Genomic DNA, 16,766 nt, shown 5'->3' with positions numbered 1-16,766 from the left:
CTTCCTTCAGGACCTCAGTGCTATACTTTTCTGTCCCTATAACAGCCCAGTTAGGTTGAGAGAGAATTACTAGCCCAGGCATATCCAGTGATTTTCATGGTATGTGGGTTTGAACTTTGGGTATACCCAGACCTTATCTAATACTCAAGCTGCTATAAGAGCCTGTATAATATTTGGCATTGGAAATCTAATTCACCAGCTTATATCTAAAACAGAGTTTTATATTCACCTGTAATTCAGTGTTGAGTTATAGCCAATAATTAATTTATAGTACTCTTGAAGTATATTCCAGATATCTGTATGGGGCAAACATTGAATACACCTGAAGATAGAAATACAGTAATTTTTGAAAAATACACATTACAGATTTAGCTGGAAGATGGTTTCCTTTCTCTCAAATGGGGTCTTTAAAATTCCCTATCCTCTTGTTGTATGTTCCGTGTATTCACTGTGTATTGTGACCAATTCTGTGTCTGAGTTCCATTAAAAGTCATGTGTCACTGTTTTGAGAAGTAGTTTTGTCAGATTAAAGTTTTCATTTCTAGTCTTTCCTGTCTACATCCTCTTTCTTTCTGACTTTCAACTGATTTTTCCCCCTTTGCTTTTCCTTTTAAATACATGCTTCATTGTATATGGCTCTTGCTTACAGGAAGAAGAGGTGGAGGAGTTTGGGGTAAGTGTAGAGATTAATGCAACATAGACTTTTTTAAAAATATGCAATTTTTAACTTGCTGCATCTTCATTAGTGCATGCATCTGAAACAAAGCATGCATTTTATTAACCCTGCAGTAATTGCTTCTAACTATAACCAAATTTAAGGGAACTAGGCCCATGATGATACTGTGAAATCCAGTCATACCTTAAACATGCTCTGAGGGATGCTCATATTAAGCAAGAAGCTTTTATGTTACCCTTATCAAAAACAAATAATGTGCAAGATATAAAAACATTGTGAATTTAACATGGATTAAATTAAAATTAAATGCTTTATGTTGTCTGTCTTTTAGCCAAATCTTGAATATCAGCTGCTGCTTTAAAAACGGATATGCTACATTTAAAAGTAACTGCAGAAGTTCTTCCTCTTCCCCCAGAGAAATTATATTTGAAACAGTGGATTTCTTTGAAACCAACTGTATGCAACTAGTCAAGGAGTACTGAGGGCCTGATGTTCTCTTTCAAGGAAACAGTAGACTTTTGGCTGATAGATAGATATCATTGGCCAGTGCCTAGACAAGGACAGAAGACAGCTGAAGACTGACAAGTCTGACAGTACAGATGTGGCATTCTCCCCTGTGCTGGCCAAAGCCTGTTCAGAAGCCATACCTGCCATAGCATTCGAAAGGTTAATGAAGACTCAGCTAGGACCCCACATATCCCATTTTCAACAAAGGGTAGGGGAATTGGTGATACATGCCTGTTCCCTCCCCCCAACCCACAAATTCTTCTCTAAATCTGTATGGAAAGGATATCTGCAACCTGATTCCCACTGATGGAATTCAGCTGATAAATATGCAGCCCTCTATATACACAAGTTTGCAAGGAAGGATGAGCTCTCCACTATTTTATTTTTGGGAGATGGGATAGAAAAAAGACGCAAACTCCCAATATGTTCTTGCATTACAATCAACGTTGTAGATTGCTGAGTGTACCATCCTCTTTTCATTAACATCTTCATCTGATGATATTTTAGTTACCTGAAAATAATATTTTTCTTGATACTGTAGTTCTTTCCTACTGACATTAGCTCCAGTTCTGAAGTAGAACTTCATGTGGGGAAGCTTTTAAGTGTTTTTCTTCTCATTAAGGCAAATTTTGACATAACCTGCTTTAGAATGATGGAATTTTTGTACAAGAAATGTACATACTGAGAAGCTCCCTGTATTAAAATCCATGGGCATTCTATTCCAAAGAAGGCAGCTGTCTGTGTGCAGAACCATATTTCTGCATCTGTGTGTTTGTGTGGTTTTCTGAAATACATAATATATCTGTGCTTTGAGCAATATTCATTGCCTTAGATGTTTGCTGGCAGGGGCTCATGGAAATTGTAGTCCATGGATATCTGGAGGGCCGCAGTTTGACTACCCCTGCCTTAGACCATACCGAAGAAGGGAAGACAACACCAAACTGAGATCTTATTATGTAGTTTTCAGCCTATAAAACAGTTAGCTTGAAATTGCTTCCCTTAATATTTTGTATTCAGCCCTTTAAAATAAATCATTTTTGATATCTATAGTTGGGGAAAGAAAAATAACAGAGTGTTCCAAAGTGCCTGCATTCAGAATAATGGTGTAATACAAGGCTGTTCTTTAATATCGTTTGTGTTTTAAATGTTAACATTAGGGTGGACTGAACGTATACCATGCTGACTTTTAACCTAGAGTTTTCAGATGCTAGAAATTAAAAGCAAAAATATTTGTGACTAGAATGTTAACAGTTATACATCTTGTGCTTCTGTCATGTAGCTTATAAATGTCTATGTGAAACTTTCCCATGTGAAATCTGTCATAGTGCAACAACTTGTTGCTGCTTGGATTTTAACAAGTTAGAGTGATCAGTCTTCATAATATTGTGAGTCTGTTTTATCTAAACCTGTTGTTCCTCTTTGTGCCTTTCCTTGCATATGAGCCTTGCTCTCTCAAAACTCCTTTTTCATATCTCAAATATGTATGTTTTCTGCCTTTGAAGAATTTGTTCCTTCTGTTGTGAAACAGGCATTTCAGAGTATATATCTTTGATTGTACAACTAGCACATTCATATCACTGAATTAGCAACAAAGCCCATTGTATCAAACAATACAATGGGAGCTAGACCCCCCTCCCCCACCCTGGGCAAGCCTTGGTGGGCCTTTTCGGGCCAGGGGGGGGGAGAGCACTGATGGGAACTGTGTTTGCCCCCTGCCACCTACAAAAGGCTTGCCAAAGTCTCCACAGGCCTTGGCAGGCCTTTTTGGGTTGGGGAAAGCACTGCAAGGGAGTCTGTTCCTCCCCACCACCCCTAAAAGGCCCGCTGAGCCCTGCTCAGGCCTCGGTGGACCTTTTGGGGGGGAGCCCGCGGAGGGCTCAGCGGGCCTCTTAGGGGAGCTCTGGCAGGGATCCGTCCCTCCACGGCATGCCCCGGACAGCCCTGGCAAGGCCATGGCCGGAGTTGTTCAGGGAGGCGGGAGCACTGGCAGGGTTTCCCTCGGTCCACCCCCTTCCTCACTCTCACTGACCCAGCCACAGTCCCTGACCAAAGGGACCCTTCCTTCTGAACTTCAGCTGCCTGCCTCCCTTACTGGGGGCTGGCACTTCTTCCATATGGAAGAAGTTGGAAGGGTAGGCTGAAGGGGCAGGCTATTCCTACTGATTGGCCATTCATTGGACAGATGGCCAATCAGGGATGTGACAGCCAGGACAGCCTCTCTCATTGATTTAATTTAATTTTTCAATTTATATACCGCTGCTCCCCGACTGTTCTCGTGGTGGTTCACACAATAAAACATTAAAATACAATAAAACCCAATTAAACAACAAAGGCAGTAGTGATTGCATCCTCTTCACCCAAACCTATCCCACCCTGTTCATCCAGAAGCCCCATCCTCTTCCAGTGAGAGTGGGAGCCGATCTGATAGACCTTGTGAAATCCTCAGTTGGAATGCCGGGCCTCTGCCCTGGCCTCAACCTCAAGCCTGGCGGAAGTACTCTGTCTTGCAGGCCCAGCGGAAAGCTGACAACTCCGTCAGAGCCCTCAGCTCTTCCAGGAGCTCATTCCACCAGATTGGGGCCAGGACCAAAATGGCCCTGGCCTGAATCAAGGCCAGGCGAACATCTCGGGGGGGCCGGGACAACCAGTAAATTCATACCCACAGAGCAGAGATGGCTGCAGGGGGCATAAGTTACCAAATGGCCCACGCAGGTAGGTAGGACCCAGGCCACGTATGGCCTTAAAGTTTAATACTTGACCCAGAAACAGACTGGTAACCAGTGCAGATGGCAAAGCACTGGCTGAATATGGGCCCTCCAAGTTCACCTAGTGAGGAGCCTAGCCACCTCATTTTGTTCCAGTTGTAACTTCTGGATCAGAGTCAAGGGCAGACCCGTGTAGAGCCAGTGATAGAAATCTAATCTGGAAGTGATTGTTGCATGGATCACAGTAGCCAAGTATTCCGAGGACAGTTAGGACACTAGTAGCTGGGCTTGACGAAGATGGAAAAAAGCTGTCCGGTCTTATTGTTTGATGCCGTACCTTGATGGCAGGAAGAGACCTAATTACTCCAAATAATTGTGCCGGGTGAGAACTTGCAGATGCGATTTCTACGGTGTAGAAGTCCCATTTTGTGGCTTTCATCGCATTCTCATACACCTTCATAAGCATGCGATGAGTTGCCCTTGCCACCACGTCACAAGTCTTCCTCCATGCTTGCTCATGCCGTCTCACTTCCTTTTTCCTCTCCCAAAGCTCCATGGAGCTTGTTTGAGGCGAAGGTGGAGAGGGAACCTAGGAGCAACCTTGTCAATAGCAGCAGGGAATCCGGAGGGACAGTGAGTGATCGGTACACCAGATTGCCACGTTCTCAACCAACTTCCACCCTAGACCAACACACTCAATCCCCAGGATTGATGGTGCAGGAAGAGCCCTGAAGGAGAAAGACTCTCTGACCAAGATTGCCACCCCCCTCCCCTCCTTTGGAGCCAGGGTTGATATAGGACCGGGGTTGGTGCTAGGTCTTTCAAGGTGACTGTCTTGCCCTCATGCACCCCGGTTTCGTTCATGCAAGCCAGGTCAGGCTCATGTCTTGCAAAATACTCCTGCAAGGTAGAGAACTTGTTGATGGACCTGGTGTTGCATAAGATCAACACCAGTTCCATCCTAGCCCTCTCTCCTACTAACCTGGGGATGGGACCGAGATTTTAAGGGCACTGTCTGTATCAACCTGGCCACAGGCTGTGGGAATTCCATGGGGCAATTCCACGTCACTGCCCACCTATTATTGAATCTCCTTCCACTGCTATGCTTGCCTTGGCCCGAAAATACTGGGATTGTAGTTCCGGCAGATTCCCCATCCCTGCAACCCCACTCTCCTCCATAGGCCCCATTCAATAGAGCATTCCTTAACCTAACCTAAGCTATAGCTATAATAGCTGACTAAGCTAACCACCCACCCAGAGCCTACCCAACCCCGAAAAAGTCCACCCTCAACCCACCCCCACTACCTACAGCTAGAGCTGCAATCCAAGGGGGCTTTGTGTTGAGGATCCCGCTGAATACCCAGCAGCTCTCCTCTGGCACTTCCCCCCTTGCCTAATTATCTAATAAGAAAAAATATCCCCCCCCCCCTGACTGAAATGTTCTTAAAGTGGAGAAATTCTTTCATCGGCTAGGAGGTGGTGCCAGACAGTCTCCCTCCTACTTCTCCACAGCCATCTATGGATTCCAACAGAGATCCAATTCTACTTTGGGAGGAAAATCCGATGTGGACTATATTAACCAACTCGGCTCTCTTCAGCCCTGCCACAGCTGGAAGAGACAGCCTGGCCCCACAATGGTCCCAAATAGCCACACCAAGGTTTCCAAACCCACGGTTTGGAAGGAATTGATCTTTACACCTCGTGAGCCTGCTGGGTGTTCCAAGGAAACTGCAGTCCCTGAGGCAGGAGCTCTGCTGCGCCCTCAAAGAGAAGACCAATGTAAGGAAGGAGGAAAAAAGGGGACGAGCTGTGCGGTGTTAGACCAGCTGCAAAGCATTTTTCCGTCGCTGATATTAAGCGTAATAGCTCCAAGCAGGCTGAATGCAGTTTCCCAGCTGCCCACTGCTTACAGCCCCGTGGTCACTCCTCACGCCAATCCTCCGTTTGTACCCAGAGGTAACAGTTATGTTATAGATGTCCTGTCAGGTGTTTATAAATGTGGTTGGAGCCCAAAGACTTTCTGAGAGTGAATCACTCTGTATCAGCTTTCAAAATATCATGCTCCCATTCTGCAAGTATCGGTCACAGTGTAAAAAGTCTTCTATGCATGCAGCTGGGTTACTTTTCAGTTTCTTTCTAGAAACTACCCATGTTTCATATTCAGTTTTTAACCTGAAGAGAAAAAAAGTGTAGACAAAACCATTGAGTCTGTGAGACAAAACTCTCCCGGTTCCTCGCAAGGGTGAATGTGTATATTAACAGACTCATTCCATCTTGCAGGTGTCATTAATTGGACATCTCAGCCTACAAGCCTCATCATCTTCAAGGCTAAACTAAGGAATGGGATAATTGGCTCATCATGAAAACCTGTGAGCCATGGGATGGGAGTCAGTTTTCTAGGGAGTTCTAGCAAGAACATGTCCTGATTCGATTGTCACCATCACCTGCTGTTTGTTAGTCAGGAAGTTATAATGCGTTGAGAGCCCTGAGAAGAAAACTAGCTTGGATTCTGATGGACTAAAGACCTCAGTGGTGGCATGCTAAATTTACGAATGGACAGCAATGTAGAGAATGCTTGAGCTAAGGCCTCTGATTTCATGACCGTAAGATTGTGCCGTCTAATGCAGATCTTAAATGTATTAGATAGTCCGTCCAATTTTCTTTTCTCTTTGCTGTGAGATTTTTAGAGATGTTTGTTGCCAATAGATAAAGAGAATCACTTTAATAAACTTTCCACATGTATTGTTATAAGGAGTGCTTTTTGTGCACACCAGCTCTGGGAACCCACTCAGTTGGGGCCTGGACTCCTTGACACAGTCACATGTAGAGGTCTTTCAGACCCGAATCACTTGATCATATCCAGATTTCTTGTTTGAATTAGAAGAGGAAGGATTAAATCAAAACTGCTGCTGTTTACGCTGTTACCGTTTTGTTTAGGATAACCATTATTTGACCACTATTCATCTTCCTTTAACTTGACATCAGCATGCGCTTTTAACAGAAGAATGTTTATGTGACCCAGCTCCAACGTTTGCTGCTTTGTTTCCTTTCTGCTAAAGGGAAGGTGTACCTTAACTGCTTGGCTGTTATTTTGCAGATCACTGAGCCAGGGCAGCACGAACTCAAACATGCTGGATGTACAAGGAGGCGCTCACAAAAAGCGTGCCCGGCGCAGTTCCCTTCTAAATGCTAAGAAGCTGTATGAGGATGCCCAGATGGCCAGGAAGGTTAAGCAGTACCTGTCTAATCTGAAAGTAGAAACAGATGAGGAAAAGTTCCAAGGAATGTCACTTCAATGTGAACCTGCATACAGCACTTGTAAGTTAAATAAGTATTTAGCTTCATAGCTAAACCATTGGCTTATGCCGTTTAAGGTGGAAGGATGTTTGTACAGTTCTTTTAAAATACACACACACAGTCCTTCTGTTTAATGTTTATTTTTGGCTGAGTGTGCATAAATGTGAAATGATAGGTCCCCATTTTGACCTGCACTTGTTAATCTGAGCATCATGTCACAAGACTGACAAAAAAATTCTACAGTAGAACAATTTTTTTTGCCAGATTTGCAATTTACAGAATTAATTTTCTGAACTGCAAATGTTCATATCTCAATACAAATTTTTAGATACCAAGGAAACAAAATTTGGGGGGAAATATTAAACTATGTAGCTCAATAAATCAAAGGATAGTCAAATGAGATGCCAGCACTAAGGCTATCCTGAAGAAAGTGTGCCAGTTCTACTTCAGATTGGAATGGGGTAGACAGAAGTGAAAGATACAGTTTAAGAAATAGTTGGCTTAAAATGCATCTTTAATATCAGTTCTTTAGACAAAATTTTCCCTCACATATCTTGCCTTTCTTAAAAGGCTATGTGGCCTAGCAGCTGCACTCTGCAGGTTGAGAGTGCTGCAAAATTGGAGCAAGCTCCAAATCTCCTGATGAGAGAACTCAGTACCACTCTCTTGCAGCTCTAGGCCAAGAGTTGGTGTGACTTTTCTCATTTCTCAGCATAGCTTTGCTGGTTGTTGAGTAGCCACTAGGGAGTGTGTAATTTTTTAAAAATTTATTTGGGTCTATTGGATTTGAAAAGTGTCTGAGTCAAATAAAATCTTGCTTTTTAAAAGTCTAATGGATCAGAACAGCAACATCTTTGAAATGAGGGAGGGGGGTAGCAGTAGCAAAGCCACTTTAAACTTGACTGCCCCAATGAGCTTGCCAAGCAGCTCACCATTTCTTTGAGACCCAAGTATTAATATTGACATTTAAACTGGACCCTGCTTGGCAGCCTGGTTTAGACTCACCTGCCCAAGAGAGCCTGTGCAGAAGATGGCTGCAACTTGGACTGCACTTCTTATTTTGTTGGATCCCATAGAGCCATTCCATTAATGTTGATACCTTGCTCTGGCACAAGGTATGTTTCCCTGATTCATGAGATTAGACTGGAAAAGACCCTTGCACCAGAATAAAGGACAACTGTTAGTAGTAGAATGGATTTATAGGATGCAGTCTGTTGCTTCCAAAACAGCATTTGAATTAGGAATAACAGCAGATTCAGGATTTCACAAGGGTGAGGATCTTCGTAATGAAGAAAAATAAAATAGTGTGTTAAGTTTGCCACCTGCTGGAAATCATCTAGTATTCCTTAAGATTAGTCACACAATGCAACCAGATTCAGGTGGGTAGCCATGTTGGTCTGAAGCATTAGAATAAAGTTTGAGTCCAGTGGAACCTTTAATACCAATGAAGTTTCAATTTAGGTATAAGTTTTTGTGTGCAGGCACAGTTCAGATACAGTGAAGTGTCTGGGGAAATGTCTATCTGAAGAAGTCTGCTTGCACATGAAAGCTTATACCTACAATATGACCAGATGTGTGCTTGGAAATATCATGTAATCTGCTGTTTCAATGATCATTCTATATTAGTTGAAATTCTTAGACTTATTAAATTGTCAGAAATTCAGAAAATGCTCCTTTTTTTGCTCTCAGTGACAAAAAATGTAAATGAAAGACGAGGAACCAAAGTTTCAGAAACGTCTCCAATGCCACTGAAATCTGTTGGTCAAACTGCAAAAGCTCACCTTCATCAACAAAACAGAATGAGTCAAGTTCTTCAAGTTCCAGCTGTTAATTTGTACCCTATAAGAAAAAAAGGACCAGCAAAGGATCATGTTACTTTCAGTGAGTATTTAGTTACTTAGTTCGTTGCACATTGCTGTAAAACTAGTAGTAATTTTTGAGTCTGAATTTTGGTTTCTCTTTCATAATTTCAAACCTTCTGCCACTTAGTCATATGAAAGCATAATAATCTCTTGTGTTCCATTATAAAATATAACTTCAGTCTTATCAATTTTCATAATAAAAATCCCCCAATTGGAAGAAACTTTTGTGTATGACAGTTTAGGTAGCATCTCCTTTAACAAATATGTTCAGGAATGTAGTTGCTACAACAATTCTGATGTCAAGACGCCATTGGAATTCACTGAACTGTTTTTCTCCAGTGCTGTTTTCCAGTTGCCCCATGGTGGCTTGGATGAACAGATCTAAAAAGGGAGTGCAGTTCTATGCAGGCTGTGGCGGAACTGGCTGCCTGCTTGACAGATGCCAAGCCTGTGGGCCCTATTCCAGCCCTCCACCCTTCCCCTGGGTGGGGCCTATCTCTTCTCTTCCTGTCCGTCGCTGCCACCACTCACTGACTGTGATACCCCTTCCCAAGAGATAGTGAGACCCCTCGGCTGGGTTCCTGGTGTTTTTTAGTCAGTACCATCAATCTTTGGGTCCCACGTGGAGAGTTGGCAACCACCTGGTTCTCCTCCCCTGTTCCCTCCTAACGTACTAGTAGTACCCGAGTGGGGAAGACTAGGTGGTCCAGAGCACCAGCCACTTGGTTATGTGCAAAACTCAAGTTTATTAAACTATTAAGAATAAGAGTTGGTTCTTAAATGCTGCTTTTCTCTACCAGAAGGAGTCTCAAAGGGGCTTATAGTCACCTTCCCTTTACTCTTCCCACAACAAACACCCTGTGAGGCTGAGAGAGCCTGATATTACTGCTTGGACAGAACAGCTTTATCAGTGCTATGGTGAGCCCAAAGTCACCCAGCTGGTTGCATGTGGGGGAGCGTGAATTCAAACCCAGCTCGCCAGATTAGAGATCTGCACTCCTAACGACTACACCAAGCTGGCTATTAACACTCAGATATTTAAATTTACCCTTCCTCCAGCACACCACATGACCTCAAGCCACAGCACTTATACACACTCCAGGCATGAACTTAATAGATGCCTAAACACACGCCTCTTTCCCTACACTCCCTGTGGAAGAGGGGGAGACTTGCCTGCCAGTCTCACTGCCCAGCTCCTTGGTGTCTGCTTCTATGGTGGCAGGCCGGTCCAGGCCCTGTCCCTCTGCCTGGGACAAGCAGGCAGACACCTCTCAGGAGGTCTGGAGCCTAAATACTCACATGCTCCTCTCTCTGGTGGAGTCTGACTCCTCCATTCTCATTGGGGCATGTGACCCTCTCCATTCCCTGAGTCTCTTGGGAAGTGTAGGCAATCACAGCCTTTTCACCACCACCACCCCCCAGCAGCCATTTTAACATGCAGGCTCAGGGCAGCCATTTTAGAGCACCATTCCATCTCCAGGACTTATTTTGCCACACAGGCTGTGCATGATTTTCTTTCCCCAATATGCAGTAAGTGCTTGTTGGTCATATAACACTGTTTGCAAAAAAGTGTATACATATTAAAATATGTGAATATGTGTATTTTCATAAGAACCATGCAGTCCTATCTCAAGGGCACAATCCTCTCAAGCATCATGTGAAAATGATTAGCCCATAATTCACTGATTTCTGTGTCAAATTAGTTACAAAAGCATCAGGATCAGTACTTTCACTTCTTTGTTTTCTGCCATTCAAACAAAGAGACATCAAAAACACTTCTATAATGAGCAATATGATTAATAGGAATTCAGCCTTTGCTCATCAGGACTGTAATCTGCATTTCTGTCTGTGTGAGGATATGTGCCTGCTTAGTGAAACAGGACGCTCTTAACCATTTGACACACTGCATCATCTTTCAGCACTCAAAAGGCAGTCTTTTTCTTCTAGATATGTTGCTTCTACTTTTGAATTAAAATTAACAAGAGAATGGTTTTGTTTCTACAAAAATGGATGTTGCCACATTTTGCTATTTTCCCAGTTGTTCAATGAAACTAAACTCACCTCTGAAACTTGCCAGCCAATTAAATGAACCTTTGTGAATGAATCCAGGGCTAACCTCCCTCTCTAGGCACCCAGTTTGCACAGGGTTTGGGTACTGGCACCTCGTATCTGCTCACTACATAGTACTGGTATAATGCCAAGCAAGTTAATGAAACAAAACCATGCACTTTCTCCATTGTGATTGAAAATACTGTTTATTATGTCCCTTTGAAGTTGCTAGCCTTTTCTACAAGTCAAACAGGATGTGTCACATAGTTTAATTTACAACTTTCTGCACTGTAGATCTAACACTTGACTGCATTCTGGAGAAGTTCAGATGCTTCCCAAAAGAGGGGAGATTGGGGTGGGGTGCACTACTCCCAACTAAGCCTCCATCAGTTCTACTATGAAAAGGCTTATTCCTAAGTTAGCTGCTTTAGAGAGAAACTGCAAGGAAGTGTGTGGTCTTACCTATACCCTCAGGCTGAGTTTAGTGGCCTTGTGGTGTTTCATTGTAAGCTAAACTTGAAAGTGAATAGCACTTGGAATGCATGAATTAATAACTGGAAAGTTTGCATCATAGCCATAGCACAGTTCACTTACAAAGGTCACATTTCATTTATTCAACCTTGGTACAGCAAACAATTTCCATGGCTGGAATACTCCATATTTATATTATGAACTTTTAAAAACTTTCTGCTACTGGTGTAGGTGCAGGATCCCCTCAGAAGTCAATGAATTTATCTGAAGAAGTAAACAATAAAAAGCAAGCAGAAGATAATATATCTATGGTATCATCTTTGCATTCCAGCCCTCCTGCTTCTCCTCAAGGCTCTCCACACAAAGGTAAGAGGGAGCCCAGGAGGAACCTTTCATACTAGTCAGTAACTTTTCATTTGGGATCTTGATTACTCTGTAGCTCAGAAGACAAAGACTGGGTAGTATAATGGGGCAAGAAATGTGACAAGGCATTTATCAGGGGACAAGGCATAGCTATATCAGCTATTTAATATCCTTATCAATGTGCCTATATACATTTGTGAAATGCCCCGTAGGTGGAGCATTTCCAGGTGGTCTGAACCCCTACAGAGCCCTCCCTCCCTAGACAGCCGCAGCCTGGACACAGCCGAACCTAGCTGCTGTGCCCAGTGCATGTGCTGTGCCCCACCCAGGCGCAGGCGGCCGCCAGGAGACAGTGACGGTGGCGGCCGGGAGAAGGCGCCGATGGCCGAAAGAAGGCGGCAGCCGCCAGGAGAAGGCACTTTTCCTTTGGTAGTTGACCATTCTTATTCCACTGCAGTAACCAAAAATACTCTTACTGTTGTGATTGTCCATAAATTTGTGATATCTGTTAATGTTCATTTAATTCCTTGAGTCTTGTTTTGTCTGTCTTAGTTGATTTCATTTTGTTTGTCTTGCTTTCAGACTTGCTTGACAGCTTTGTTTTGTTAAAAGTATGCTAGTTTATTTTAACATCTTATTACAGAGCTAAATTTAGATGTGTAGTTTTCAGATTAATCAAGCATCCACATCTCTGCCATGGTTTTCTGAACTGCAACTTATATTGTCTTTTCAGCTAGATCCAAATGCAACATTAAGAGCATTCATTTTACTGTCACTGTGTTATTTGCATTCTATGTTTCTTTCCTTGTAGTGGGCAATCCCCAGAGATCTGATAACTGCAACCAGATTAATCTCTCTGGCTCTTCCTCATCACTTGCTAGTGAAACCAGCAACAAGAACAGTGGACAACGCAGCTATGGAATAGGTGGGGCTTATTTGCAAAAGAAAATCCAGCAGATGACTAGCAAGAGAGCAGAAAGATCAGTCTGTACTGAAAAGAGTGAGAGTCAGGATGCTCAACTAGAGACAGAACTTACATACAAGCTCAAGAAAAGAACAAGGTCCCTCTTTGGAAGATTCAGGGAAAGGAGTTTATCCAGAGAAAGATCAGCTTTCACCCATGTTATGGAATCAGAATGCAAGCAAGATAGGGAAAGAAGTGGAAAACAGAAGGATGCAGACAGTCATTCCTCATCTAGTAGCTATGGAAACAATACCTTTCTATTCTGGATGTGTCCACAGTGGAGGCACAAAAGAAGGGATATCCGTCCACCTTACGCTGGACTTTAAAAAATTTACTTAAACTGTACATATTAATTCATATTTTTCCATATATATGTGGCTTTATCTGGATTCCCACCCCCCACCCCCCTTATGAAAAGACTGACAATAGTGTACATTAGTAAATATTTTACTTGTAATTTTGAATATTAAAACTGGAAGATTAGAAGTTATACACGCTTTTGATGCTTCTTAGAAGTCTTGCAAGGAAGGCTGCGTGTGTTAATTGAGACTGGTGCCTTCTTTTCTTTTCTTCTTGAAGTGGCGCCTCAGGAACTTATTCTGATCTCCTTACCCCAACTGTGTCCCTGCTCTGCAAGCGCTGTGTTGCAGATGAACAGCTTGCTAATTAATGATGAACCATATTTCTCTGGTGTGAAATATGTTTGTCATCCTGTTCTAGTGTTCCACTATCAATGCACCATAGTATGCATTGCCTGCTTCGTTTATGCAAGATGTGCCTTGTGCCTAAAATTCAGCTGGGTGATGGTTACTTTTAGTATCACAAGCCACAGGGGTCTGTGGACAACTTTTTGATTTTATGGGCAATTTCATATAAAGGGGTGATCCCTGCAGGGCAAAAGCCCTACCTAGTTTCACCCACTTTCTAAAAGCACTTGGTAGCCACCAGGAAAGGTGTCAGTAGGGCCATGGCATGTATGAGTGCCACATTGGGGACCCCCTGGTATAAACCAGGAGCCTTGGTTTTGTTTGTGTTGGTGTGGGTGAAAGAAAAACTGAACTAGTATGGTAGCTTGTCTAACAAGGAACAAGTGCTCTAGAGCAGTGGTCCCCAACCTTTTTATCACTGGGGACCACTCACTGGGGACCACTCAACGCCTTTTACTGAGGCCCGGGGGGGGGTAGTTTACTCCTCTACTCTCAACCACTGCCCTAACGCTCTCTGATCGCTATGGTAATGTTTAAACATCCCTTCAAAATAAGATACAGACACGCCACAACAATGAAGTGTGTTGTAAAGGGCTGGGGGGGGATGAAGTAAAGGGCCGGGGGGGGGGGGAGAGAAGGCGTCCTTCGGGGCCCACCTCCAGTTAGTCAAAGGATCACATGTGGTCTGCGGCCCACAGGTTGGGGATCGCCACTCTAGAGGACTTAGGCCTTGCACTACAGTCTGATGCAGGGGTAGTCAAACTGCGGCCCTCCAGATGTCCATGGAGTACAATTCCCATGAGCCCCTGCCAGGAGTGCCACAGTTTGACTACCCCTGGTCGGATGCATGTGAAGTTCCACTGCAGACCTGCACACCTTACTTCTAAGTAAATATTTATAAACTAGCTTCAAAGCTAGCTGAAAGGGCTCCCTTGAAAGGGCTCACTCCCCTGGGTCCTGGCCAGGCAGCTTAAGGTGGCTTTGGGCCGCAGCTCGCAGCCAGATCAAGTGAGGCGGGCGGGGGCTGGGCAGCTTGTTAGCAGGCCCGGGACAGAGCTCCTTAGCAGACAGTCAGCAGGCCAGGAGGCCCTCCTTACCAGGCCCTGCTTAGCAGACCAAGAGGCCCAGCCTAGCAGGCCAAGAGGCCCTTGTTAGGAGGCGCAGCCTAGCAGGCCAAGAGGCCCTCGTTAGGAGGCCCAGTCTAGCAGGCCGGGAGGCCCTTGTTAGCAAGCCCTCCAACACAACCCCTTGCCCAGGGCCCTCTCCCCTTACCTGCTTCTGGCTCCAGGCAGTGAGGCGCGTCTGAGATCAAAGAGGCTAGAGTCCAGGGATGGAGGGCAGGAGCTGCAGGGGCAGGGCCAATCAAAGCTTTGCTGGCTTCACCCTGATTGGCCCTATTCCAACTTGGGCAGCCGGACATGTCCCAGGCTGTTTCACAAATATATAGAGGAACCATGGATAAGGATGACAATGTTAGTTTGTTTAGAAATCTCAGCTAGCTATGGAGATGTATCAGGAAAATGAGTAAATTGACACACAGACATTATTTATGAATCAGTTTATATATCACTTGCAGTGAAAAACAATCAAATTTACAATTAATATAATAACAATAACAAAGATAACAAAAATTAAATTACAATTAAAATTACAGTTAAGAGCAGCTGGTACAATATACAATACAGCAATTGGACAAGAGGGAGGCCTGGTTTGTTGTTATAATTTTTGACTGGCCTCAAGAGCCCTGTCTTGCAGGCCCTGTACAACTTGACATGTTCTATCAGGGGCCTGATCTCCCCGGTGAGTTTGTTCCACCAGGTGGTTGAGGCCAAGTATATTTCTTTAAGACCAGACCTTCTCAAATGGTTAGCGTTACTTCACCAAAATATTATTTGGAGAACATGTTCAGAGAGTCAGTCCTTCAGATATGCAAGTCCAGACTGCCTAAGGCCATAAAGGTTAGTACCAAAACCTTGAACTGGATCTGGAACTCAACTGGGAGCCAATGCAGTTGCCATAAAACAGGTCCTATATGGGCTCTCCATGGTGTGAGAACCCAGGCAGTTGCATTTTGGACCAGCTATAATTTCTGGCAAATTGTCAAGGGTAGGTCTGCATAGAGCAAGTTATAGCAGTCAAGTCTGGATGTGACCGTTGCATGGATCATGGTGGCTATATGTTCTGGGGCTAGATAGGGCAGTAATAGCTTTGCTTGGTGTAGATCAGGGGTGGTCAAACTGCGGCCCTCCAGATGTCCATGGACTACAATTCCCAGGAGCCCCCTGCCAGCATTCGCTGGCAGGGGGCTCCTGGGAATTGTAGGCCATGGACATTTGGAGGGCCGCAGTTTGACTACCCCTGGTGTAGATGGAAGAACACCAGCTGTGCTACCTTTGTGACTTGAGCCTCCATTGTTAAGGAGGCATCAAAAATAGCTCCCAGGTGCCTGGTTGAAGGTGCTGCTATAAGCTGCATTCCATGCAGCCTGGGAAGATGGGCTTCCTGGTCTGGTCCCTTCTTCCCTAGCCAGAGGACCTCTATCTGTGAAGGTTTGCTTGAAGCCACTTGGTCACCACTTTCAAGCACTAGACTAATGTGCTCAGAGGGGCATCTGGCCACCTACCTATCCATCAGGAGATAGAGTTGGGTGTCATCAGCATACTGATTACTGGGTAGTATAATGGGACATATTTTGCTCACTGGTGCAAGAAATGCGAACTTAATGGAGAAGGTCATGTTTTTTAAAAGCCCATTTTAAAAAATGTTTTAAAAACATTTATATATTATTTCTGGAGAAAGGAGGTAACTCGCAGTCCCTTGGATCCCCAAGATAGTGAACAAGAAGCTTATGGTCAGCCACTTCAAACTCTGCTGTGAGATCAAGCAACACCAGCAGTGCTGATCCGCCTCAAGCTGCTGCCAGAAATCATCAATCAGGGCAACTAGAGCCATCTCAACCCTAAAAGGCAGGGCAGAAATCTGAGTGGAATGGGTCAAGGACCAATGCTTCCTTCAGGAATATTAGTAATTGGTCCATGGTGGCCCTTTCAATCACCTTTCCCAGAAATGCAATATGTGAGATTGAACGGTAATTGGCTAGATATAAGGGATGGTTTCTTCAATAGAGAGCTAACCCAACTGTCTCTTTCAGGCTGTCTAGGAAAG

General features: G+C 44.1%; 1 protein-coding gene across 10 annotated transcripts in view; it reads left to right on the top strand.

Annotated features, from left to right (window-relative positions):
• The window catches only part of RAPGEF6 (Rap guanine nucleotide exchange factor 6), a 222,360-nt gene that overhangs the window by 180,666 nt on the left and 24,928 nt on the right, over positions 1-16,766 (top strand). For 4 of the 10 annotated variants that reach the window (XM_077326861.1, XM_077326868.1, XM_077326859.1 and 1 more), the window contains 5 exons: positions 650-673; positions 6,986-7,206; positions 8,875-9,069; positions 11,796-11,933; positions 12,742-12,855. In XM_077326861.1, coding sequence (XP_077182976.1) covers positions 650-673; positions 6,986-7,206; positions 8,875-9,069; positions 11,796-11,933; positions 12,742-12,855 — 692 coding nt within the window. The remainder of the gene's footprint in view (positions 1-649; positions 674-6,985; positions 7,207-8,874; positions 9,070-11,795; positions 11,934-12,741; positions 12,856-16,766) is intronic. The other 6 variants (XM_077326862.1, XM_077326860.1, XM_077326867.1 and 3 more) reach the window with 3 other exon arrangements.

This window comes from Paroedura picta, chromosome 3 (genome assembly GCF_049243985.1).
Source record: "Paroedura picta isolate Pp20150507F chromosome 3, Ppicta_v3.0, whole genome shotgun sequence".
Classification (NCBI taxonomy): Eukaryota; Metazoa; Chordata; class Lepidosauria; order Squamata; family Gekkonidae; genus Paroedura; species Paroedura picta.
This window is presented reverse-complemented; position numbering and strand designations above follow the sequence as displayed.